Below are 27,737 nucleotides of genomic sequence, written 5' to 3'. Positions count from 1 at the left end.
TTGTTAGCTGGGTGCTTCTTGGTCCTGGCCCTTTTGGCAGGTTCATCCCCTGACTTTTTGCCTCCTTCCTCCTATTTTTTCTGATCTCTCGCTGTTGGCTCTACGACTCTTAGCACTTTATCACTGCTGATCACTGCTAAAGTGCAGGTGCTCTCCCTTGTAAAGTTGGTATGATTGGCTTATACCTAATTGGCATATTTAATTTACCTGTAAGGTCCTTGTACAGTGGTATCTCTATACCCAGGGCCTGTAAATTAAATACTACTAGTGGGCCTGCAGCGCTGCTTGCGCCACCCACTGAAGTAGCCTTTCAAACCTGTCTCAGGCCTGCTAGTTTTCTGCCACAGGGACCTGGCATCTAAATTTACTTGCCAGGCCCATAACTCCCCTTTTATTATATGCAAGTCACCCATAAGGTACGCCCTAGCTAGCCCTATGGACTGGGTGCCATGTATGTAGAAGGCAGGACATGTGCCAGGTTGCGTGGCCGGTCCTGGTAGTGACAAACAGCCTAACTTGGTGTCTCCCTATTGTGAGTGCTGCCTTCTCATAGGATTGCATTGGAAATGCCCTGCCTTATGTCTAGGGGGTATTGTCCGATCTATGTGGGGTGGTGTAGGCATGTTTGGTATGTTTGTAATGGTAGTGAGAAATGCTGCTTACTGGTGTAGGTGGATTTTTTATTACCATTATAGAAATGCCACTTCTAGAAAGTGACCATTTTTCTGTGCTTATGACTCTGGTGTTTTGCAGCTTGCCTCCAATCCACATCTGGGCAGAGTGATATACTTGTGCATACTCTTCAGACATCCTGTACACGGGGGTGGAGGTGTCACAGAGGTGCATCTGTATGCTGAATAGTCTTCCTGGGCTGAGAGAAGGGCGAGGCGAGGCATACATGCATCTGTAAAGGCTGTGCCCTGGCCTCACACAAAAGGGTTATTTACCCCCAACTGATGTTTGGAGCCTGTGCTGGAGGAGAGAGGGGGCACTCCCAGAACCAGCTGTAACTGGTTGGAACCTCCTCTCCCCTTTCTTTGTGAACACACTGTAAAACTGAGGCCCATATTTATACTTTTTGACGCAAAACTGCGCTAACGCAGTTTTGCGTCAAAAAAATTAGCGCCGGCTAACGCCATTCTGAAGCGCCATGCGGGCGCCTTATTTATTGAATGACGTTAGCCGGCGTTAGCCGGCGTTAGCCGCCGGCGCCGTCTGGTGTGCGTTAAAAAAAACGACGTACACCAGGCAGCGCCGGCGTAGGGGGAAAATGGAGTATGGGCGTCCAAAAATGGTACAAGTCAGGCTGAGGCAAAAAAATCGCCTCAACCCGATTTGCGCCATTTTTTTTTCACTCCCAACCCCCATTGAAATGACTCCTGTCTTAGCAAAGACAGGAGTCATGCCCCCTTGCCCAATGGCCATGCCCAGGGGACTTCTGTCCCCTGGGCATGGTCATTGGGCATAGTGGCATGTAGGGGGGCACAAATCAGGCCCCGCTATGCCACAAAAAAAAAAAAAAAAAAAAAAGACTTACCTGAACTTACCTTAATGTCCCTGGGGTGGGTCCCTCCATCCTTGGGTGTCCTCCTGAGGTGGGCAAGGGTGGCAGGGGGTGTCCCTGGGGGCAGGGTAGGGCACCTCTGGGCTCATCCTGAGCCCACAGGTCCCTTAACACCTGCCCTGACCCAGGCGTTAAAATCCGGCGCTAATGCTGGTTTTTTAGATCCGCCCACTCCCGGGCGTCATTTTTGCCCGGGAGTATAAATACGACGCATATGCATCGGAGTCATTTTTTAAGACGGGAACGCCTACCTTGTATATCATTAACGCAAGGAAGGTGTTCACGCAAAAAAAATGACGCTAACTCCATGAACTTTGGCGCTAGACGCGTCTAACGCCAAAGTATAAATATGGAGTTAGTTTTGCGTCGAATTTGCGTCGAAAAAAAACACGCAAATTCGGCGCAAACGGAGTATAAATATGCCCCTGAGTATAACTACAGGGGAGTTTTCCCCACAATTTGGAGACACCTTGGAACTTACTTGGAACTGGACACAGAATGCCGGAGGGACTAACCAGGAACTGCCCTGGACTGCTGCTGTTGTGCTGACCTGTGGCCTGCTGGATCACTGGGAGAGACTGCCATCTGCCTGCATCCCCCTTGCGCTGGCCTGCAGCTGTGCCCTGCCGCCTGTGCTCCTTTTCTTTTATTGTTGCCCCCAGGGTCTGGGTGCCGTGGCTCTGGACCCCTTCAACCAGTCCATAGCGCCTGGAGAGCAGCTTGATAACTCTTCCTCACCGCTTGGAAAGTGCTTCCTTTTAGTTGCCTTTTGCTCTTGGAAGCGCTTCCTTGGTGGTGCCCTTGCACTTGGTAAGCGCATTTCTGAATACTGGAATCACCTCTGCAACCCGGGCTCTTGAGGAATGTCCCAGAGCTCGTAAGCGCTTTGCAGATCCCCAAATCACCGCCACAGCGCGGGCTGCTCTCATCCAGCATGAGCGATCTGCGCTGCCCGGGACCCCCGGGGCGCAGCCAAGGGACGATAGGAGCAAGCGTGCTCCTGATAGTTCCCCCGGGGTGACAAGCGCGGAAGCAAGTACCCCAGGACACCAACAGACACCTCCTTTGGGTGTTTTCACTGCTACAGCGTGGCCCGAAGAGGAGAGCGCAGCCATGGCTCTCCAATAACAGTCAGACCACGATGACGCAGTTGCAGGCTGCTGAGCCGAGCCCCACTGAGGAATTGGTGGGGGGCCGCATTTAGGAGGCGCACGCAGTTACTGAAGCCCCTGAGAGGAGAGCGGAGCTGCAACCCTCCCCCTGTTCTCCCTGATGCCTGCGGGCAGGGCGGAAGCCTTACCGGAGGCCCCCTGCACTGGCAGGTCCCCTCATTGGGCCACGGGTTGGTTTTTGGTGCTTTGACCCACCCCTCTGGAGAGCCAGTTGTGGCCCGAGGAGGGCTCCGAAGAGATTGTGGGCCCCAGGAGTGGCCCGATATTAGAGCAGGAGGGGGTGTGTGCCACCCTTCCCCCTTACATCAGCCTTTGGCCCCCCATTTTGCGCAGAGGAGCATTGTGGGCCCCCTCGTATGCTTCTTGGCACTGGGAGTGCCTTTTCATCATGAACCAGGTACTTTTAAAGGACATACCTACTTCTTATGCTCCCAGTAAGGATGTTATGGATTTATATGTTAACCTGTCTAGTTTTATGATGTGCTACATATATGTGCTGATGTTCCTATTACGGGCATGACATGCTGATATGTTTTCTTGACTTGCCATACGTTTTATAATGTTCCTGATATGGGTGTTTATTATATTGCTGTGACAAGTGCCTTTATTTAGTAACGTGATTCCTGACCACTGCTTGTTGCAGAACAATAAGTACCCTGTGTCATGTGTTACTACTGCTGGTTCTGCAGAGTAACTATTGTGTAACATTCTGACAACTGCTGAGTAGCAGTATATTAATGACATGTGTTTGGTCTTATAATTACATTGTGTACAATACAGTTTATTTTTATATAACTTGTTGTTATGTTTTTTTTGCGGTGGGGATAGTGCGTCACGTGTGTTCTGTGTGTTGTGCAAACGCTTTACACATTGCCTCCGGGTTAGGCCTGACTGCTCGTGCCAAGCAAGGGGGTGAGCAGGGGTTATCTTGGGTGTGTAACTCCCTTGCCCTGACTAGAGTGGGTGGGTTTTGCCTGGCTTAGGTGCACACCCTAGCCAACCAGAAACCCATTTCTAACAGTGCTGGATACTTAATGTGTTTAGTTAAGGATTAGAGGGCATCTAAGTAGTTCACCAGTTTCAATCCACACGTATGTCATCTGTAGCTGAGAGCAAGTGCTCTCTGTAACTTCTTCAGTGGTCCATGAAATGAGTTTCAAGCCCCACGTGTCACCAATAGAGCTATGACCCATTCACCTGAGAGACCATAAGATCTGGCTTTAAGTTGCACCCTTACTGGAAGGCTCACCACAAACCCCAATTATTCAGTATCCCTGGGATCTGAGCCTCAGTTTCACTCTCCAGAGATGTTGTCCCCAAGGTCGGCTTGCGATGCACAATCTCAGGCCGGTGTGGAAAACCTTCACTGCTCCCTGTCATGTTGAATCATATCTGAAGGAGATTGAACCCCTTGTTGACAATGCATTATGAGACACCTTGTGATCATTTTACTCTTGAAATAATTGTACTTTACTCGCTCCTGCAGGTCACCCTCACTGCAGAGACCGACTGCTGCTACATCAGCTGGCCCAGGAAGAAGCTCTACCTCCTGTTGGCCAATGAGAAGTACATTGCCCGCCTCTTTTCTGTCCATCTAGGCTTCGACATCTCCCAGAAGCTCTATGCGCTAAACGACAAGCTCTTCACCAAGTTTGGCCTCCGCTTCGACATCCGTCTGCCCAGCCTCTACCATGTCCTGGGCCCTTCATCTTCCTTGGAGGCAGAGTTGGAGAAGGACTCCAGCGGGTCAAATGAAATGTTGCAGCCGCCTCCCTTCCACCAGCAGATGCCGCCACCGCTCCAGAAGGGTGCCCCTCCTCCACCTCACGTTCCCCAGCCCGCCTCCTACGCCAGGGCGTCCTGGCCCGACCAAGATGTGCTGGGTGAGGATACCACAAGCCTAGCTCTGGAAGATTTTGCTGAAATATCAGGGTCTTTTATGGACTATGTGAGCGAGAGAGAGTATATGAAGTGAGGGTCTGGTAAGCACGTCCCGCCTCAGCTGGTATAGGAACCCCGTGTAAGTACACAGTGCATGAGAAGGTCGGCTTTGAAGCTAACATGCTTGGACCTGCAGAGGTGTCAGCTTCTGGCACGCTTGTAGCATGAGCTCAGCTTGAAGTGTGGGGTGAGCATGGCAGGTGGGGTCCCCCCTTAGAAAACTTGCCCCATTTTGTATGCTTAATGTGAATGTCACAGAATAACTCTATCCATTGCACTCAATGCACAACAAAGCAAGTTCTGCTGGATATTCACCCATAGCCTTGAGGACCACAGAGGGTTACTCTGAGTATCTCAAAGGAGGCCTTCTTCTAACCCGGTGCATGCCGCTGATATCCACAAATTCACAGTCTTCGCCTCCTAATAGCACCTAGTTGCAAGAGTGTTTCCTCCTGCAAATACCTTAATTACGTAGAAAGTCTCCATCGAGTGATCCCAGCTCAATGAACAGGGCTGGAAAGCTCAAAGATTTGTTGGGAAATGTGGGATTTTTTAGGACATTAGACATAGAAGACTCATCGCTGGATCAAACCTGCTTCTTCCATATTCCAGTTCTGCTCAATGGCGGACACTGCAGCACAAAACTCTAATACTTTTTTCTAAATAGGTAACTGGCTTCTGGGTCTGAAAGAAGGCTGGATATTGGCTGTTGTCCTTGCTTGGACTGTCCATCACTGGGAGTATGTAGAAGCCGTGACTCCCAGTCGTCCATAAGGGTTACTGCATACGGAGCAGGCCGGTGCGCAAGAGGCCCAGGCAGGCCGGTGCGCAAGAGGCCCAGGCAGGCCGGTGTGCAAGAGGCCCAGGCAGCTGGTGCGCAAGAGGCCCAGGCAGGCCGGTGCGCAAGAGGCCCAGGCAGGTCGGTGCGCAAGAGGCCCAGGCAGGCCGGTGCGCAAGAGGCCCAGGCAGGCCGGTGCGCAAGAGGCCCAGGCAGGCCGGTGCACAAGAGGCCTGAAATGGCAGCTTTCACTGCCTACGGACTTCTCCTAAATGTGCCCGATCTCGGAAGCGTTAAGCAGGGACGGTCTGTGCTTAGCGCTTCCGAGATTGGGCGCATTCAGGACTCTGCAGCTCACAGAACTCTGCCTCTGCGGAATTCCACAGAGTTTTTAATCAATTCCACGGAATACCGCAGCGTGGAAGTCTGTGAACTCCACCCAGGCCTATTAGAAAGTATCTTGGCGCATGTAGTATTCACATGGAACCCTGATGTCTTCCTGTGACGGCTTCACACCTGGCCTCACATACCCTCCTCTTAGTTCCCACACTTGTCTCCCAGACGTCTCATGCATGTCTCTGGACGGTCTCCATTGTCACTCTCATCACTTCAGGGGATCTCAGCTCTCCGCTGCATGCTTCACACCACCCTACTCGGCTTTTACAGCTGTTGCGAATGATCTTCACTGTAGCAAACCTCCTTCTACGCACTGAGTCCACGGTGGTGAGCACTGACACTCTCTTCCCTGTTTGCTGGATGACACCAGAGTTACAAAGAGGATTGTTGTAAAGACTGAAGAGGTGTGGATCTCTCCACAGAAGTTCTTTCAGGATTTCCCCCTGGGAGCTGTGGCCTTTGTGGGTTAACCCCAGAGGTCACCTGTGGTAGAGAGCAGACCCAGCTCCTGTCTAAACCAAAAGAGAGCCTGGTTAGCAGCTCGGTCCCAGCAGGTTAGAGCTCCTAACACTTTGTCAACTTCAATTTCAAACTAACACTACTCAGCAACCCAAAGAATCCCGTTCAAATAGTTCTTTTCCGAAAGCAAAGAAGGAGCTATGACCTTATGTGAAATGGACACCTTAGGTAAGTTGCAGCAGAGCCCTTTCATCTACCAGCTGAGCTTTGCTGGGAGAAAGTAAAGTCAAAGACTGACTCTTACCCATCTATTTACCACCTAAGAGCCCCCTGGCCCCCAGGCTTAAACTCTGCCCATCCGGCCCCCCAACCCCCCCCCCCCAGGCTTAAACTCTGCCCTCCGGCCCCCAGGCTTAAACTCTGCCCATCCGGCCCCCCAGGCTTAAACTCTGCCCATCCGGCCCCCCAACCCCCCCCCAGGCTTAAACTCTGCCCATCCGCCCCCCAGACTTAAACTCTGCCCTTCCACCCCACAGGCTTAAACTCTGCCCATCCGCCCCCCAGACTTAAACTCTGCCCTTCCACCCCACAGGCTTAAACTCTGCCCATTCGGCCCCCAGCCTTAAACTCTGTCCATCCGGCCCCCCAGGCTTAAACTCTGCCCTCCGGCCCCCCAGGCTTAAACTCTGCCCATCCGGCACCCAGGCTTAAACTCTGCCCTCCGGCCCCCAGGCTTAAACTCTGCCCATCCGGCCCCCCAGGCTTAAACTCTGCCCATCCGGCCCCTCAGGCTTAAACTCTGCCCATCCGGCCCCCCAACCCCCCCCCCCAGGCTTAAACTCTGCCCATCCGCCCCCCAGACTTAAACTCTGCCCTTCCACCCCCCAGGCTTAAACTCTGCCCATCCGCCCCCCAGGCTTAAACTCTGCCCATCCGGCCCCCCAGGCTTAAACTCTGCCCATCCGGCCCCCCAACCCCCCCCCAGGCTTAAACTCTGCCCATCCGGCCCCCCAACCCCCCCCCCCCAGGCTTAAACTCTGCCCATCCGCCCCCCAGACTTAAACTCTGCCCTTCCACCCCCCAGGCTTAAACTCTGCCCATCCGCCCCCCAGGCTTAAACTCTGCCCATCCGGCCCCCCAGGCTTAAACTCTGCCCATCCGGCCCCCCATACCCCCCCCCCAGGCTTAAACTCTGCCCTCCGGCCCCCAGGCTTAAACTCTGCCCTCCGGCCCCCCAGGCTTAAACTCTGCCCATCCGGCACCCAGGCTTAAACTCTGCCCTCCGGCCCCCAGGCTTAAACTCTGCCCATCCGGCCCCCCAGGCTTAAACTCTGCCCATCCGGCCCCTCAGGCTTAAACTCTGCCCATCCGGCCCCCCAACCCCCCCCCCCCCAGGCTTAAACTCTGCCCATCCGCCCCCCAGACTTAAACTCTGCCCTTCCACCCCCCAGGCTTAAACTCTGCCCATCCGCCCCCCAGGCTTAAACTCTGCCCATCCGGCCCCCCAGGCTTAAACTCTGCCCATCCGGCCCCCCAACCCCCCCCCCCAGGCTTAAACTCTGCCCTCCGGCCCCCAGGCTTAAACTCTGCCCATCCGGCCCCCCAGGCTTAAACTCTGCCCATCCGGCCCCCCAACCCCCCCCAGGCTTAAACTCTGCCCATCCGCCCCCCAGACTTAAACTCTGCCCTTCCACCCCACAGGCTTAAACTCTGCCCATCCGCCCCCCAGGCTTAAACTCTGCCCATCCCGCCCCCCAGCCTTAAACTCTGCCCATCCGCCCCCCAGGCTTAAACTCTGCCCATCCGCCCCCCAGGCTTAAACTCTGTCCATCCGGCCCCCCAGGCTTAAACTCTGCCCTCCGGCCCCCCAGGCTTAAACTCTGCCCATCCGGCACCCAGGCTTAAACTCTGCCCTCCGGCCCCCAGGCTTAAACTCTGCCCATCAGGCCCCCCAGGCTTAAACTCTGCCCATCCGGCCCCTCAGGCTTAAACTCTGCCCATCCGGCCCCCCAACCCCCCCCCCCGGCTTAAACTCTGCCCATCCGCCCCCCAGACTTAAACTCTGCCCTTCCACCCCCCAGGCTTAAACTCTGCCCATCCGCCCCCCAGGCTTAAACTCTGCCCATCCGGCCCCCCAGGCTTAAACTCTGCCCATCCGGCCCCCCAAACCCCCCCCCCAGGCTTAAACTCTGCCCTCCGGCCCCCAGGCTTAAACTCTGCCCATCCGGCCCCCCAGGCTTAAACTCTGCCCATCCGGCCCCCCAACCCCCCCCCAGGCTTAAACTCTGCCCATCCGCCCCCCAGACTTAAACTCTGCCCTTCCACCCCACAGGCTTAAACTCTGCCCATCCGCCCCCCAGGCTTAAACTCTGCCCATCCCGCCCCCCAGACTTAAACTCTGCCCATCCGGACCCCCAGGCTTAAACTCTGCCCATCCGGACCCCCAGGCTTAAACTCTGCCCATCCGCCCCCCAGGCTTAAACTCTGCCCATCCGGACCCCCAGGCTTAAACTCTGCCCAACGCCCTAAACAAAGCTTATTTCCAATGATTATTGCTTCCACATCAGTGCCTTCATCTGCCCTTTGCCCCCCATGACTCCATCCTCTCACTCTCAGAGAGACACCTCGGTGACCAGTTTACTTCCCAAGTGACCCAGTAGCCTCGATCGGTTTTACGATAACAGCTGCTGCTACCAACTCCTGGATGTGTCCATAGTGAATAAGTCTCAGAGAAGGGCTTTGGCACAGTGGCCGTACCTCAGTGTGGCCCAACATATGGTACTGACTATCTGTGGTCCTACGGGGGTTGCCCTTCTCCCAGTTACTGAAACTTGTAAGATACTTTTGTTGCTATTCATAAAGGTAGCTTACACGTGTGAGTAATTTACACTTGTAATCTATTTTTACACTTTAGAGTAACTTTACTACTCTGGACTATTAAAAACATTCAAGTGTAAAGTTAATCAAAAGTGTCGACTTACATGTCTCCTCTCACTGAAGCAGTGGGTGGAGTCAAATTCATGAGGGCAAATTAAAGCTGCCAAAATGTGCAAAGTAACGAGAAGTAGTGACCCCCCTTAAAATGTGTGAAGTAACAAGAAGTAGTGAGCCCCCTTAAAATGTCCAAAGTAACTAGAAGTAGTGACCCCCCCCCTTAAAATGTGTGAAGTAACAAGAAGTGGTGAGCCCCCTTAAAATGTCCAAAGTAACTAGAAGTAGTGAGCCTCCCCTTAAAATGTGTGAAGTAACAAGAAGTGGTGAGCCTCCTTAAAATGTCCAAAGTAACTAGAAGTAGTGAGCCCCCCTTAAAATGTGTGAAGTAACAAGAAGTGGTGAGCCCCTTAAAATGTGTGAAGTAACGAGAAGTAGTGAGCCCCCTCTCAAAATGTGCAAAGTAAAAAGATGCCTTGAGCCCTCTTACTAAATGCGCTAAGTAACAAGAAGTAGTGAGCCTCCTTACAAACTGTGAGATGTAACAAGTAGTAAGCGCCCTCTCAAAATGTGTGAAGTAGCAAGTAGTGAGCCTCCTCTCAAAATGTGCAAAGTAACAAGGAGTGGTGAGCCCCTCTTACAAAACATACGAAGTAACAAAAAGTAGTGAGTCCTCTTACAAAATGTGTCAAGTAACAAGAAGTGATGAGCCCCTTACAAAATTTGCAAAGTAACAAGAAGAAGTTAGTCCTCTTACAAAATTTGTGAAGTAACAAGCAGTGGTGAGCCCCTTGCAAAAAGTACAAAGTAACAAGAAATGGTGAGTCCCTTACAAAATATGAGAAGTAGCAAGAAGTAGCGAGCCCCTTACAAAATGTGTGTAGTAATAAGACGTGGTAAGTCCCTTCTCAAAATGTGCAAAGTAACAATACGTGATAAGCCGCCCTTACAGATTGTGCGAAGTAACAAGAAGTGGTAAACCCCCGTCAAAATGTGCAAAGTAAAAAAATGCCATGAGCCCCCTTCCAAAATGTGTGAAGTAACAAGCAGTGGAGAGCCCCTTACAAAATATACGAAGTAACAAGGAATAGTTAGCTTTCTTCCAAAATGTGTGAAGTAACAAAAAGTGATAACCCCCCTTACAAAAAGCACAAAGTAACAAGACGTGGTGAGCCCCTTACAAAATGTGCAAAGTCACAAGAAGTGGTGAGCCCCTTACAAAATGTGCAAAGTCACAAGAAGTTGTGAGCCCCTTACAAAATGTGCAAAGTCACAAGAAGTTGTGAGCCCCTTACAAAAAGTGCAAAGTCACAAGAAGTTGTGAGCCCCTTACAAAATGTGCAAAGTAACAAGAAGAAGTAATTCCTCTAATAAATGTGAGAAGTAACAAGAAGTGATAATGCCCCTTACAAAATGTGAGAAGTAACAAGAAGAGACAATGCCCTTTACAAAATGTGACAAGTAACAAGAAGTGATAATGCCCCTTACAAAATGTGAGAAGTAGCAAGAAGTGATAACGCCCCCTCACAAAATGTGAGAACTAACAAGAAGAGACAATGCCCCTTACAAAATGTGAGAAGAAACAAGAAGAGATAATGCCCCTTACAAAATGTGAGAAGTAACAAGAAGAGACAATGCCCCTTACAAAATGTGAGAAGTAACAAGAAGAGACAATGCCCCTTACAAAATGTGAGAAGTAAAAAAAAGAGACAATTCCCCTTACAAAATGTGAGAAGTAACAAGAAGAGACAATGCCCCTTACAAAATGTAAGAAGTAACAAGAAGAGATAATGCCCCTTACAAACTGTGAGAAGTAACAAGAAGAGACAATGCCCCTTCCAAAATGTGAGAAGTAACAAGAAGTGATAACGCCCCTTACAAAATGGGAGAAGTAACAAGAAGAGACAATGCCCCTTACAAAATGTGAGAAGTAACAAGAAGAGACAATGCCCCTTACAAAATGTGAGAAGTATCAAGAAGAGATAATGGCTCTTACAAAATGTGAGAAGTAACAAGAAGAGACAATGCCCCTTACAAAATGTGAGAAGTAACAAGAAGTGATAATGCCCCCTCACAAAATGTGAGAAGTAACAAGAAGAGACAATGCCCCTTACAAAATGTGAGAAGTAGCAAGAAGAGATACTGCCCCTTACAAAATGTGAGAAGTAACAAGAAGAGATAATGCCCCTTACAAAATGTGAGAAGTAACACGAAGAGACAATGCCCCTTACAAAATGTGAGAAGTAACAAGGAGAGACAATGCCCCTTACAAAATGTGAGAAGTAACAAGAAGTGATAATTCCCCTTACAAAATGTGAGAAGTAACAAAAAGTGATGACCCTTCTTACAAAAAGTGCAAAGTAACAAGACGTGATGAGCCCCTTCCAAAATGTGCAAAGTAACAAGAAGAAGTTAGTCCTCTAATAAATGTGAGAAGTAACAAAAAGTACTGAACCCCTTCTCAAAATTTGAGAAGTAACAAGAAGTGATGAGGCCCTTACTAAATCTGCAAAGTAACAGGAAGTAATGAGCCCGCCTCTCAAAATGTTCCTAGTAACAAGTAGTGAGCCCCCTCTCGAAATATGTAAGTGGTAAGTTTCTCTCAAAATGTGTGAAGTAACACAAAGTTTTGAGCCCCTTACAAAAGATGCGAAGTAACAAGAAGTGGTGACCACCCTTACAAAATGTACAAACTATCGAGAAGTAGTGAGCCCATTTATAAAACATGTGGAGACCCTGATATTACTGCCATACACGGCTCACCTGTGCAACCACCCTAGACACCCTCAGTTGTAATGTCAGTGGTATTCTGACCGGCTGCCAGAGCTGGGACCTCAGGGAAGGGACCCCTGAGGAAAGACATCCAAGGTACTCAGAGTACTCCTGAGCTGCAAGGAGTACCAGATCTTTAGTGTGCCTCATGAGGATCAGAAATAACTGCAGAAAAAACCTTCAGAATCTTTAGGAAAGGTGTGAAAGCCATACATCTGGAAATGTAACTAGCATTCCCAGAGTCAATAGGGTTTTTCTGAGCTGAAAAGTTTTTTTACATTTGGGTAACACCTAAAAATATGTGCTTCACGTGGTCAGGAGTAATGCATGCTTCCTTACACGGATCAGATACATCACATGCAGCAATGCATGCTTCCCCCATATAGCAGAACAGGTTGAGAACATGCAACAGCAGTGCAAGCTTCCCTCACACACAGAACAGGTACAACATTGCAAGCATCAGAAAAGGTGCCCTATCATGGGCTCTTGAAGGTTTACAGTTAGCTCACCAGTCCCAATTCAGTCACCAGGAGAGAGAGATGCTCACAGTCTCCAGCAGAGGGAGCATCCACCACTGCATAGGGGCCCTCTACGGGTGTCACCTGCGCCTGCCTCTTTCTCCACGGGGTGAGCCTGGTGCCCAGATACTGACTGCAGCTAACTCCCACCAGGCCTGGCTAGGGTGCCAGGATTCCTGATTTCTAATCTCTCAAGCCTTGTCCTTAGCATTGATTCTGCTGGTACCCATCACTAGTTTTACTTCTGCTTGTATTTCTCTTTTCCTGACGTTGTTTTGATGTTGCTCTGCTCACGATGCTCGCCATGGCCCTGGTATTCTGCATGCGCAACATGTTTGTATAACGTCCAGTAAATCACAATCCACCTAAGGATGATGTCAGGAAGGTGTGGCACCCACCAGTGCGTCCTCTAGTGGCCAGTGAGGGATTCTCTGGGTGATTTGCGAGGTCTTGAGGTCTGCACCCCTTACAGGGGGAAGCAGACAGGGGATCATTTGTAGAAGACACGTGACCTGAGAAGGACACGTGCACCACAGGGAAGAAACTCTGGGCCTCATTTAGAGTTTGGCGGACGGCTTACTCTGCCACAAATATGACTGATATCCCATCCGCCATATTACAAGCATCATAGGGTATAATGGAATTGGAATACGGCAGATGGGATATCAGTCACGTTTCTGATGGAGTAATCCCCTTCACCAAACTCTAATCTGGCCCTCTACCATGGATTAATCAAGTCCTGGCATCCGGAGAGTAAAAGAAAGGGAGTCCATCCAATTGGCTTGGAGGTCTTAAGGCTATAAAATAAATGTATGTTCAGAACAGTCCACACCTCCCAGGTGGTACATGACGACCAGGACACAAGTCCAGGGCACACGTGAGTAGATGGCGTGTACCCACACTGTGGACACCGTCCATCCTGCCAAGAAAGTAAGCCTCACAGAAATGTACTGAACTCATCCCATTATAAAAGGCATCAGGACACACTCAGCAGCACCGGCACGTTATTGGCTTTTGTTCCAAGCAGCAAGACGCAGGCAGGGAGGGGGGTTTGTTATTTTAAATTCCAGCGTGGCCCAAAACAGGAGCTGAATTTAGGGGGCCATCAGGCCTCCTGTTGCTGGAGTAGCCTGGCTAGGAGCTCTTTGAAGCCTCACAACTAGGTGTAAATACAATGGAGGGAAACAAAGGCTCACCGCTTCTTATCACTTCACAAGTAGCGAAGAGAGGCTGCTTCTGACTTTGTTCAGTCCCTGTGTATAAGAGATATGCATGCATTGTAAGAGTGTCAGATGTGTTAGACTGTCAGATGTGTTAGAGTGTCAGATGTGTTAGAGTGTCCCTGAATTTACACAAATAACAAGTTAAATATCACTTTTTTGTTTCATTTATTTTATAGCGCTAGAGCGCTACTCATCCCAATGAGGGGTGTCAGTGCGCTTTACACCACATGTACACATTGACAATAAATGATATGTGTGTACATCAGTCTGCAGGGTGTGTTACAGAAGACACTGAGGGTTACGAGGTGTGGGAGTCACATGTCCTCCATAGCTCACTGCGCTATATTAGGATTACAATTTATGAACTGAAAGTAACAAAAGGATCTCTGTGTTAAAAGCAGTAACCCACTTACTCATTTACATAAAATGAAAATCTGTCATCTGTGTGTTGCATGATTTGCTTTGCAGGAGACACTTTAACCCTCTATGATACTTTGATTCAAAACTGGGACCAGGCAAGACACAGATCTCTCCAGCAAATGCGTTAACCTCCAGAGCTATTTTACGATTATTATTATTCCCTGAGATTTACTGGGCACACAAAGATCTCTGCAGCCGGGTCCTTAATCCATAAGATATTTTAAAATGCAGACTTTGCAACCAATAAAGAGGAACAGATTTACTGCCATTTTCCCCTTCTTGCCAGTTTCTTTGTGGCTGGGTTTTAAAAAATAAATGTATAAATTGAGGCACAGATTTTGCAGCGGCATTTCATCACTTTTTTGGTACAACCCATATGCAAAATCTCATTTGGTAACTATTGTAATGCACTCAAATGAACTCATGCTAGACCTGCTAACCATATGTGTGAGGTCATAAGATCTGATCTCACTTCTTGTGATGTCACTTCCTGTGAGGTCATAGGTTGTGATGCCATATCCTGTGATACCACGTGCAAAGTCACGCACTGTGATATCATGTGCCATGATGTCACTTGCATGCTGCCTAACTTGGTTAGTCCCCCCACTTCTTTTTTTAGGACTTGTGCCCTGATGACAGCCTGTCACCATCTTGGTCTGCATCTAAGTTGGTTATATCAGAGAGACTCACTGGGACAAGCTCTCTCTCTCCTGCCTCTTCTTGGCCCTCCATGTCCTCCCTTCCCTTCTGAGTAGTCGCTGCCCCCTCATAACTGCTGAATAACCACCATGGCCCGTGGGGCAACCAAAGGCCTTGCGAGGTACTCGTGCCAGCTCCAAGCACTGGCCTGGGCCCACTAGCATCAGTTGTGAACCTGGTGTTTTCTTCCAGCAGAACTGTGTGCAGTATTTGTCAATGCCTGCCACTCCGTCCCACAGCATACATGCCAATAGACTGATTCAGGCGGGAGGTTCACGATCTTTCTCCCGCCTGAAATTGAGGGCCTCATTACGAGTTTGGCAGAGGGGATTACTCTGTCACAAACGTGATGGATATCCAGTCCGCGTATCACATGTTCCATAGGATATAATGGAACTTGTAATACAGGGGATGGGATATCTGCCATGTTTGTGACTGTGTTATCTCCTCTGCCAAACTCATGATGAGTCCCTAAGTCTCATTCAATAGAAGTGAATGGTAGAAATATGCTTTCCTGATTATTAGTTTTTAAATCTCCCACTTTCACCCTCTAAAATGTTAGGATGTGACTGACTCCGGGCTGTTATCCCCGCACCAAAGTATGGGGATTGTAAATTATTTCCCTCAGAAGGAGGAATAACATGCTGGCCTGGGAATACTGGGTACAATCCACGTGTTTGGCTGTCTGGTGATGCTTCATGCAGGTAGCGGGGTAGATGTGAAGAGAGAGCTGGGGGGACATCTGCAGGAGATCATTTGCGGCCTCTGAAGCACCGCACAAGGGTATGGCCGAGTGTCCCTGCACCCAGAATTTGTGGTCCGGAGTCTGCAGATCCAGCACGTGGGAATGGCCCAGGGTAGTCGCCCTTTAGGGGAACCACTCCAGGTATCTCCTAATGATGGCTTCTCTACAGGGAGGGGTAGAGAAGAAGAACCCATAAGTCTCCTCTCAGGAGAACATAAAACAATACAGTTCAAACATAAATAAAATACATCACAGAGTGTAGAAAGAGTAGAATCAAATAACATGAATTTCACTAGAAAATAGTATCTAGGAGGCAGGCAAAAACATGAGAAATCTCCAATGGGATCTGAAAATATCAGGCAAATATGCAATGTTCAAAACTTATTGAAACTTTCTCAAGATTGCCAGTTGTGGCTCAAAAACGTCTTTGGTCCTGATTCAGAAACTGCATTTTTTTGGTGCGTAGAGTAGTCCTGTAGTAGTACCACTCACTCACAACAAAATGCACTTCATACACCTACAAGTGTAAATCTTCACCTTGAACTCTCATATCTTTTCTATGGGGAACTCCATGCCCGAGTACGTTTACTACATAGTAGTAACTATGGGAAAGGCCAGGGAGAGTGGCTGGAAATTGGAGAATACTTACTACTAAATGGGAGGGGTTTATGGAGGGACAGACACCCACCCTCAAAACAATAATCTCATTGCTATTCACAAAATGCTCTTCTAAAGTTACTACAGCCAACAAACACTCAAACTGTTGTAAATGGGCTCCAGCTCAGACCTGGAGTGAGTCCAGCACCACACACGAGTGACCACTGGCACTACAACACTGTCCAATGAAAAATAATGGAGGCAGGTACTTAAAATAGAACCCCATAGGAAATAACGTTAAAATAAATGAATGTATAAAAATATATACACATCTAAATTACTATTAAAAATTATTATATAAATAACCAATAAGTATTATTTTCAATAAAGTGTTTTAAAACCTTTTTCTATTTAAAAATAAATCTAACTTCATTCTTTTAAAATATATAACTAAATCTAAGTTGATTCTATACTTAACATTTTGAAATTTGTAGTACATAATAAATAAACATAAATATTGAATTTAGGTGTTTTTTGATAAATCTTTAATAAAGTCAATTTTAAACTAATTAAATCAATATTTCAGAATTAGGTTAATAGTGCCGTAGCATTTTAACATTTTAATTTTATACTACATTTAAAAAATAAATATTGGAAAGTAATTTACATTAATATTTAGCATGAAAATATCCATACCTTCTTAAAGTTTAATGTCCTATGGTGAACTCCGCCTACATGTGGAAAGGTACTAGCAGTAAATTTACATTTGTAAATGTGGCTCCACTCCACTTCAGGGGTTACATAAATTTACACCCCGAAATGGACACTAGACAAAAGTAGTAAATTCATTGCAAAGTGTAAGAGTAAATGTATAGGTGTAGATTTACTCACATGTGAATTTACCTTAGTGAATAGTCACTTTGGTGTCTTTATTACTAGGGCTCCCCAGTTCTGCTGAGAGCCAGAACACGAGGTTCAACTGCTATAGAATGAGAGCTATCACACGTTACGTAGGATTTTGCATAAGTAACTACTACACGCTGCTCAGTGTGAACAATGCACCTTTTATTGCTGGTGTCTACATGGAAGTCATCTATTGGATGGCTTCCTGCACCAATCAGAGAGTGGCTCACATTATTGTGATGCTGGCTCTGGTCGGTCTGTTGGGTAATGCATGACCGTTGAATAACCTACTTCTGCTTTTCAATTGACCAATCCTCCCTGGTGTAGTCCAATAATTGTGAGACGAGCAAGGCAGTAACCCCTAGACGTTATCCAAAATTAAGGGTTCCTGGCTTGTTCTCACCTTCAATAATTAGAGTGTCACTTTTGGTGGCATTTAGCTGTGACCAGTTTGCTTTCGTCCAGCTGCCCCTGGCACTTGGGCAATGTCTGTGTCACTATCCTGGAGTTTCCCAATTTCCATCCCTGCTGCTTCTCTCCACCAGTCTGATGCCAGTATACACACATCCTTAATATGATGATAAGTGCACCTCCAGAGATGTACTTAAAGCTTAGATGTATTCCAACCAGTGTCTCATTGGCCCATACAGCCTCGTGAGTCCCCGGAGCTGAGACTGAGGGTGATTTGGCAAGATCAGGGTGTCTCTTTAATAGCACTTATAATGGCTTGGAAACACATAAATCCTTCTTTTACTGACCAGGGCTAGGGGTCACCTTCTCTCCCTTGAGGAAGCATAACCCAGGAACACTGCCATTTTTATGTCCGTGTGGTAAACCTATTCACAGGCTGCAATCGTATCTCATTGTCCAACAGCCCTCAAGAAAAGAAAATGGCACACAGCTTTTTGTCTGTAAGGGACTTTGTTCATATTCCATAAAGTGAAATGCATCAACCATATAGTTAAATGCATATACCACATAGTGAAATGCATACATTACACACTGAAATGTTTATGTTGTTTATTGTGCCTAATGAAACCCATACTAGTGACATTCTACCTGTGAGCTGTTTCTGACTACATAGCAGCAGTAGCTCTCTCCTGTGTTATAGATAGCTACTCCTTTAACAAGAGACCTATACACATGCAGGTAACACAGTGCACAAATTCAAATAAACTACAAACGTTAGAAGCTACTCACAGATGGAACAAGGCTCTACAACAGAAGTGTGCAGCGACGATTCACTTGTCCAATGATGTCTAATGTAATAAACCTGTCGTTTCTCAGGCTCTGCCATGGTTTATTCATGTCTGTGTGGCTCACTTGTGAGAAGTGGCCCATTCCTGTGCAAACAGAAGATGGTCCAGGTCTCTCAAGGCGGCTTAACATGAGTCCTGTTATTGTCACTAACGCATGTCTGCAACTGCTGAGGTCATTGTCGCCTTTTGATAACAATTCCTCTCTGTTTCTTACAGCTTGCGAAGGCCTCCTGAGGAGCCACCCCCGAATCCTGGCCATGTCTCGAGCCCCTTTGGCTCCCACGAGAACTCCAGAACTTTAGGAGCCACCTGATGATCACTGAACGTGTGTTCTGCACGCAATGCACCCCTGCACGATACACGTGTGACTCTACGTGTGTGTTCACTATCAACCAGGAGCTGAATGACATTGACTTAAAAACACAAAAACTTTTTCCTGAGGTTCAGACCAAAGAGACACAAGCTTCAGAGATGGGGCGACTGGAGGGCTGCTTCCTGCCACTTATTCAAATTTACCTCTGGCCTGGACACCAAAGTATGTAAGAAATATGGATTTTATCAACATGCTTAGGTCTGTGACCAGGAAGTAAGCATCAAAACTTAACGTGACTTATGTGATGTGTTGCTGTGATCTGTGATGACGTGTCCCTTGAGGCAAACACCCAACATGTGTGATCAAAGAGGCAGACAGTCACTGAGGCTGTTTTAATGACTCAGTGACAAGTGCTGGAGCTCTTTAATCAAATGATTTTCAGGCACAATGATGGTTGTGATTATGGGAGTGGGACAGTCTACAACACACAATCCATGCCACAGTCAACAACAGGATTTAAAACACCAGTGAGATCCTTGTTCTGACCAATGATGAGGAATGATCTGTTAAAATTCTGGATCCATCTGTTGTTCAGTTGGGGTGGGGGTGGTGGGGAAGGGCATTAAGCAGACATTGTACACTTCTCTTTACAGAAAAAGGTCTTGGCATATGATTAAAACTCCCAAAGAGCATCGCTCTACCCTCCTGTCGAGGGACACTGGTACTTTGGAGATTCACTAAGCCCCGGGCTGGGTCTGAAGTCTCTGCCTAGTTGGGTTTAACATGCTGTGCTCTATGGTTTGGAGTAAAGCTGGGTCTGTTTTGGGTGATGAGTTTTCAGGAGTATGAAGAGTGGAGAAAGCATGGTTTAACCTGCTGAGGTCTCATGGCACAGGACACAGTCCCTCAGAGGTTCTGGACACCAGTGACAAATACACATGCACAAATACTAGGCACATCTAACAGAAACCCATAAGTTTAGAGAACACATTCCACCAACTTCCCTTACATGTGTGTAATTTACTAAGCTACTCATGTCGTTCCAGCAGTAAAACAGTCCCAAACAGTAGACGTTGCTGTTCTAATGGACCCATCAAGCATCAAGAGAGACAGACACAGTACACGGACATCAGCACGAAATCCATATCTCCTGAGCACACACCTTACCAACTACATTCACAGAAGTGTTGTGAGACTCAATACACCCAACACCCATTGGCTGCCACTCAGACTGGGAAACACACAAACAGCAGAGATCATCCTTCAGCTGAGACACCTATTAACACCATAAAGGTAACCGCCAGACTCAGGTTTAATCCATAACTGAGGAGTAGGGTATCCACTGACTTTACTTTAAAGGGGGGGGGGCAGTTGCAAGACCCACACGTGGCTCACCAGTACAGAAACAACAAAACAATCATTGTTGCTTGACTGACTCAAAAAGGCCAACAACATGAAGAAGTTGTGTAAATGACAGGCAACAACAATAAACAACATCAAACAAAGTAGTATAACATAACTTAGTCACATAAGAACATTTGACAAGAAACAAAGCATAATATAAATATGAATTTAGAACATAGGACAATGTGCAAAGCAGCTATGTTACAACAGGGCCTCCATTTTCTAAGCCCAAAGTGCAAGGTTTGCGATGTGCCAGATTGATAGATGTGCCAACTGGTGTCCAAAAAAGGGGTTTGAGTTCACAATGTTTTAGAAGATGTAATTCAAGAGGTTTGTGTGAAGACTTGGAGAGAAAGCCAAAAACACAGAGACATTGAAAATAAGCTGAATGTTGCGTTGATTAGGTGGTTTGGTGACATCCTCCAATGTACGTACGTATGTATGTATGTATGTACATATGCATGTATGTATGTGTGTATGTATGTATGTGGTATTTCTATAATACAAACCTAGCCAAAAGCAGTGTGGTGCTGTACATACTGAAGGCAAAGATACAGTCAACAAGTGATAGGCGAGGCAGCTAGTTTGTGGATGATTAATTCATGGTTATGTGGTGATCAGCTCTTACCTAAATTGGAGCAGCCTTGAGGTGGTCCTGATTGATATGAGGCTATTGAGATTCTGGGTGCACAGATGGAAAAGGCCTGCTGCCTTGTGTTTCCTTCTTTTTGCACTTCTCAGTCTATAGTCTGATGGTGTCCTGGCTGTGGGTGTGCCAAGAGTCACCAGAGATGGTGACCTTGTCTACAAGATAAGCGGGTGCTGGTCGTGATGGTTTTGTAAATGGTGCCGCTGGTTTTGAAGATGGTGCAGGTTGGCAAGGGGAGCCAAGGAAGTTCCATAAGGTTGAGGATAACGTGGTCATAGTTCTTCAGACACCAGATGAGATGTGCTGCAGCATGCAGGATGCTCTTAAGAGGAGCCAGTGTGGAGCCTGGAAGGCCATGGAGCAGGGCATTACCACATTCAGATTCAAGTCCACAAGAGCTTGGTCAGCAGCTCTGAAGTTGCTTTCTGGAAGAAACGCTCATTTTCCTTAGAAGAAGGAGCTGGTACCAGGCCATCTTTGTTTTTTGGTAATTTGTTCCTTGAGGGTGAGGTTGGTGTCTAGGGGGAATCCAGGTGACTTGGCATTCAGTGAAATCTGGGTTCAAAGCCATCAAGGCTCATGGTAGTGTGTAGGGTTTGTACTACCTCTTGCGTCTTCTTAGCATATAACAGGAATTATGTCCTGGTTGAACTTCAGGTAGTTTCTGGACATCCAGGTGCAGGCAGTGTTTCAGGCGCTGAATGTCTGAAGCAGAGGAGACTTTCAATTAAATTGTGCATCATCTTCATGTTATTAAATCCTGATGCTGATATCAGGGAGCAGAGTCCTAGGGGGTCCACGTAGAGGGAGAACATAACAGGGATCTTTATGGACCTCCCGGGGAACTCCACAGGTGATAGGGGAGGAGCCCTCGCTGATTGGAAAGCCAAGAGGAGAATTAGTGAAGGACATTACCAATGAACCCCATTAAGGACTCTAGGGTGTGGATAAGAGTTGGATGGTCGACTAGACAGCTGAGAAGTCCAGCAACATCAGGGGGCAGGATCATGTGTGATCAGGAGGGCATTGTGTCCAATGTGTAAGGTGGCAGTCTTCATGGATCACTGACAGAATATTGGAAACACAAATATTGTGTGGACAGAATCTCATGTCAGAAATATTGAGGACCAAAATATCAAGAAGGTAAGTGCAAATAGATGTACTATTCCTAACTCCACATCTATGTACCTTGAAGAAAAATATATTGTCAAGGTATGTATATGTGGAGTTATATATAGTAAAACTTTACTTACCTATCGAAACTTAACTTCATAATATTTTTGTCTTCAATATTTTTGACACAATATTCTGTCCAGTGATATTTGTGTTTTCGATATTCTGTCTAGATACCTTTCATTTACTAGCACAATGTTGTGTGAATTATCTGGTGTGTAGGTATCTTCATTTACTAATACACTACTGTCCATTAGCTGGTGCGAAAGAGTCATTCACATACTAACACGCCACTTTGTCTTTCAGCTGGTGTTGAGGTATCCTTTGTTTACTAACACAGCCTACCATTGATTAGCTGGTAAATGTTGTGATCAAGCCAGGATTCAGCCCATAGAAGAGGGGCTTGTTCCTTTTCAGTGTTGTTAGCATGGAGATGGTTCTTGAATAGATATTTCTATTAAAAAAGATCAGAGCAGCCCTGGCCATTGTAAAGTGAATAAACTGCTCTGTGCTGTTTGTGTCTTGTTGGCTTACCCCCCAAAGGACCATCACCTTGAGCGTGTCTGTGCTCTTCTTATTGGCCATCTTGTCGTCTTTATGCGCTCCTATTTTTGAATAGTAGAAATAATCTTGTTTGTCCACACCCATCTCCCGTTCATTTTACAAATTGTAGAACTGTTTTGTAAGGCTGGAACTACTAGCACTGTCCATTGGCTGTCCTCTTCAATAGGAGTGAGTCAGCAATAGTTGGCCGTCACGCCAAAGAAAGAAGACGGTAACTGGTGGACTGGTCTTTCTCTGAGTAGGCACCCTCTGTCTGGACTTTTCTGTGTCTCAACTATTTCCCTGTGGGGTGGAATTGTTGTCACAGAATGTTGTGCAGTTGCTTGAATCACAGGTTTTGTGATCACTTAAAGACTTCTTGGAAAAGAGACGGAAAAGAACCAGACAGCACGTATCCTCCTGTTATCTGAGCCTTTAAAGTATGTCAGCCTTCTACTGCCGTGTACCATGTGATGAGATATGTATCAGGGGAAAACTAGTCGCGAGCCTTTAGCAAGGAAAGGGCTCCTGGGGGACCTGCCATGACATCTAGCGGGGCTTAAGAGGTACACAGTTAGGAAAGGACTTCTGAGGGTCCTGACATAATGCCTTGTGGGGATCAAAAAATACTCCGCAAGGAAAGGGCTCCTGAGGGACCTGGCATGACATCTAGTGGGGCTTAAGAGGTACACAGTTATGAAAGGACTTCTGAGGGACCTGACATGATGCCTTGTGAGGATCAGAGGTGCACAGCTAGCAAAGGACGTCTGAGGGAACTGGCATGATGCCTTGTAGGGATGAAGAGGTACACAGCTAGGAAAGGGCTTCTGAGGGACCTGACATGATGCCTTGTAGGGATCAAGAGGCACACAGCTAGGAAAGGGCTTCTGAGGGACCCTACATGATGCCTTGTAGGGATCAAGAGGTACACAGGTAGGAAAGGGCTTCTAAGGAACCTGACATGATGCCTTGTGGGGATCAAGAAATACTCCGCTAGGAAAGGGCTCCTGAGGGAGCTGGCATGACATCTAGCGGGGCTTAAGAGGTACAAATCTAGGAAAGGGCTTCTGAGGGAGCTGACATGATGCCTTGTAGGGATGAAGAAGTACACAGCTAGGAAAGGGCTTCTGATGGACATGCGTGATGCCCTGAGGGAATCAAAGAAAGAGCTTCCAGTGGACCAGAAGATTATCTAGTGAGGGTCAAACAGGTGGGCAACTAGATTAATAGCTCCTAAAGGACCTGATGGCTTGTCCATCAGGGGGCAAGAGGTATACAGCAAAAGATTTGGCTTTCGGTGGACCAGATGTGATGCTTAGCAGGGATGAACAGGTACACAGCTGGACAAATGGATGCCAATGTGGCCAAGGGGATGCCTCATGGAAATCAACCAGCTATGGACCATAAATGCCCGAATTAAAGGGTAACCTTTGAAAAGTGTGCTGTGCTGAAGGAACAACCAGGAGTGACGGATGGGGCTACCAGGTTGGCTTTTTTGGGGTGTTTTGATGAATTTAAAAAGTGTTCTTTCTTGGTTTACACACTAACAGTATTAGAAATGTGAGCAAAATGTTTATGAAAAAGTGATCAAATGCTCCTTGCATCCTTGTGATAAAGTAACAATAGTCAATAAACATGTCTTGCTAACTATACTCTCAGAAGGACCATATTTTCAGTACTTTATACGGCGACATCTTGTTAGAAATGAACATCAGTGTTTCTTCTCAATGTATTTGACCCACAGACCATCTCAGTGAAAACCTTGGTGTTCAGGAACTCTGTCGCATGTCACGCCGGGCAGATAAATACTGATTTTGTCAAGCGGAAAAGTTTTAAATAATGCATTTGTCACTTACCTCCATCCTGAGCAGGAAGGTGATTTGTTCTCATTTTTCTCTTTTGTGCTGCCATTGGTTCAAGGACTTGTACATAAGTGTTACCTTGTTCCACAACAGAAAAGTGACACAACCTTTCCCAGGGAATAAACTCCAGTTGAAATGGTTTCTGCTAGATCCAGCTGAGTGGACATTTTTATGGATTTCTACTGAATGCTGTAGAAAAGACTATAGTTGGCTCTTAGCTTCAACTATTGTTTTCTAATGGTGTCTCTTGGTTTCTGATAATATTTTTCAACCAGTGGAATTTCCCAAGTTTTTTATAATGGACACACATATAACCATGTCAAACCCTTTAAGTGCTGAAACTTGGTCCACTTAAAACCATTTGCAACAGGTCAACTGGAATCTCTGCCACTGGATCCACCAGCTTCATAAGAATGTCACTCTCGTTGGCCTCTGGAAAATACAAGACAACACCAGTTTCGACAACTTTCAGAAACATCCCCAAAGGAGCTGAAGTTATGGTTTTGTTTCAAATGTAAATGTATTTTGAGTCCCAGAAGGTTTGTCGGATGAAAGGTAGAAACAGTAGGATTTGGATGAGTAGACAAGAACTTTCCTCTGTCAAGAATGAGAGTGGTCATCTGTTCCCAGGGATGAAAGTAAAAAAGAGACATGTCTTTTCTAGAGAGAACTAAAAGAAACAACTGACTCAAACAAGACACGCTGTTCTTTTTAACCCTTTGAGTTATAACATTTCATTCAACACATTCAAAAATAATCAATGCACTGAGAAGACAGGTCATAAAAACTGATGTATTTTAATGGGTTGAGCTATGTAGCCATGACAGTTCACAGGCTTGAAAGGCCTGAAGCTGATATGAATTGAGCATCTGATATGACGCAAGGCGTCACACACTAGACAGTGTCTCCTCGTTCACAAAGTCGCCCCTTCTGTGTGTGGTAGTCAGGATGCGTTAGCCTTGTGCATGGAATCCATCGGGAGCGATGCACTCTTCGTCTCTCACCGCCTCCACCAATGACCACATACAACAAGAATATAAAGGCCTGTGGTAGGAACAGGGAAGGGGACTGGCAGAAGAGAAGAGAGGTGCCCGACTCCACCACTCAGACTCGTCGCTGCTGTTGGTCAAGGAGGTCTCCAGGATGAAGTGGATTTCTGCAAGGCAAAGAGGTATCTTAAGTAACTTGCCATAGAAGATCCTCTACTAACTGCAGCATTGAATGGACATGCATTAGCAGTATCTCTGTCTAACCCACTCTCTGTACATTGTTGTGGCTCTTGTAATTTGTGAAAATTAAACACAAAAATAAGTGCAGCTAATACATCTTCCCGAATGGTTTAGATGACTGTCTCACGTTTGGTCACCAGGCGCTCTCCATGGAAGAGAAGTTGTAGTTTCTTTCTACTTGACTTCTGTAGAACAGCAAGGTACTAAAAATCTTAATATTCTGTTGTTTCCTAGTCTTTGCTATTCATATGTTGATACTAAAGGGTAGATGTACGAGCCCCTTGCGCTGCTGTTGCCTCACTTTTTGTGGTGCAACCGCAGTGCACTCTTTGCAACCATTTCTGTGAGGCCACGCAAAGCCGCTTTGCGTGCCTTTGAACGACCTCGTAGATATGGAGTTACGCAAGGAGCGCAAATTGCCTTACTCTGCACGAGGAAGGCGTTCTGCTGCGGTGGGTGTCCACACGCAACACCTATGGATTTTGATGCAGCCCCAGATTTACCAACCCTGGTAAACCTGAGGATGCATGAAAACCTTACGCCTCCTGAGGTGAGGCGCAACACGGACAAATATCTTCATTTCTCCTAGTGTTTTCCTCTTTCTATATGTCCTGCATTCTGCAGCACACATACAAGGAGAAACAAGCCTCCCAGGATTGTTATTGTGCAGGAAGGTGCTCCTTCCTGCAAAAAAACAATCCTTCAAGCAACGCAGACACCTTTGCACCAGGGTGAGGGTGCCTGCGTTGGTGCAAGGCAGTGCACTGTGCGCCAGCTCCGGAGGAAAGGACAGGAATATGCTAGAATCCTTAAATATGGTGCATTCCTGCCCTTTCCAAGTGACGCAGCGCGTCATTTAAGAAATCGCTATTTCTAATTCGCAAAATGCTATGTATCATATTTGTGATTAGGTAATAGCGATTTTTTAAAAATCGCAAATACTATTACCGAATCACAAATAGCGGTTCTGAGCCCATTCGCACCTATGGGCTGTCGGCCCATATTTGAGAAATGTTTGCATTTCCCAAATTGCGAATTCCTAACTGGAATTCGCAATTTAGGAAATGCAAAACCCTAGGGTGCTGGGGGCCTAAGGCCCCCTCTGCTGCACCCCAAAAAATATTTCAGGACATGTAAGGCGCACACATGCCGAAGGGGCATGTGTGCGTTACATGTCAATTTTAAAAAGGCATTTTTAATGCACTTTTCAAATTTGCACATGGTTACCACCAAGTTTTAGTTGGTGGTAATTGCGATTCCCTTAACGCCCAATTCGCATTAAGGAAAAGCTTGATACATGTGCTTAAGAAATCGCAAATAAAGATTCCTTATTTGCAATTTCTTATTTGGAGAGTCACAATTTGCGATTCTCTATATGGTCTTGCAATTTTAAGGAATCTCTATTTTAGCGATTCCTCAACATTGCATAGCGAATGCCTTTCATACATAATTAAAGGCATTTTTGCATTCGCACCGTTTACAAATGCAAAAATGCTTGATACATGTGGCCCAAAGACCCATATTTAAAGTTTTTGGTGCAAAACTGCACTAACGCAGTTTTGCATCAAAAAGTTTCGCGCCAGCTTGAGCCATTCCTGAGCACCTGTCGGGCACCACATTAATGGAATGGCACAAGCCAGCACTAAGCTTGGGCTAGCATCAACTAAAATGATGCTAGCCGGGTGTGGGTGGCGGGGGAGGAGATGGAGGCTGAGCGTCAAAAAAATGATGCTAGGCTGGTTAGAGGCAAAAAATATGCCTCTAACCAGCCTAGCGGAACTTCTTGACGCACAACCATCCATAACACATGACTCCTGTCTTATAAAAGATAGGCGTCATGCCCACCATCCCAATGGCTAGCACAGGGGACCAGTGTCACCTGGGCATGGCCATTGCACCTAGTGCCAGACAGGGTTAGGGCCCACAATGGCACTTTAAAATAAAAACAAAAAATACTTACCTATACTTACCCTACTTACCTGGGATGGGGTCTGCCATCCTCTGGTGTCCCTCTGGTGTGCGTGGGGGTGTTCCTAGGGCTTGGGGTGGGCACCTGTGGACCCATTTCATGGTGTTTAACCATGGAAATGGGTCCACGGGTCCCCTAACGCCTGGTCTGACCCAGGCATTAAATAATGGTGCACAGCAAGCTTTGCGCCATTATTTAGTCCCTCCTCCCACCCGTGT

The 27,737-nt window shown here is 46.9% G+C and overlaps 1 protein-coding gene across 2 annotated transcripts in view; it reads left to right on the top strand.

Moving 5' to 3' along the window:
- The window catches only part of POPDC2 (popeye domain cAMP effector 2), an 81,598-nt gene extending 57,487 nt beyond the window's left edge, over window positions 1-24,111 (top strand). The window contains exons 3-4 of one of the 2 annotated variants that reach the window (XM_069202988.1): window positions 4,223-4,756; window positions 18,594-24,111. In XM_069202988.1, coding sequence (XP_069059089.1) covers window positions 4,223-4,711 — 489 coding nt within the window. In that variant the 3' untranslated portion in view covers window positions 4,712-4,756; window positions 18,594-24,111. The remainder of the gene's footprint in view (window positions 1-4,222; window positions 4,757-18,593) is intronic. The other variant, XM_069202989.1, reaches the window with a different exon arrangement.
- The last annotated feature ends 3,626 nt before the right edge of the window (window positions 24,112-27,737 follow it).

This window comes from Pleurodeles waltl, chromosome 8 (genome assembly GCF_031143425.1).
Source record: "Pleurodeles waltl isolate 20211129_DDA chromosome 8, aPleWal1.hap1.20221129, whole genome shotgun sequence".
In the NCBI taxonomy this organism is placed as follows: Eukaryota; Metazoa; Chordata; class Amphibia; order Caudata; family Salamandridae; genus Pleurodeles; species Pleurodeles waltl.
The sequence above is the reverse complement of the archived record's forward strand: the minus strand, read 5'-3'. Positions and strand labels throughout refer to the sequence as shown.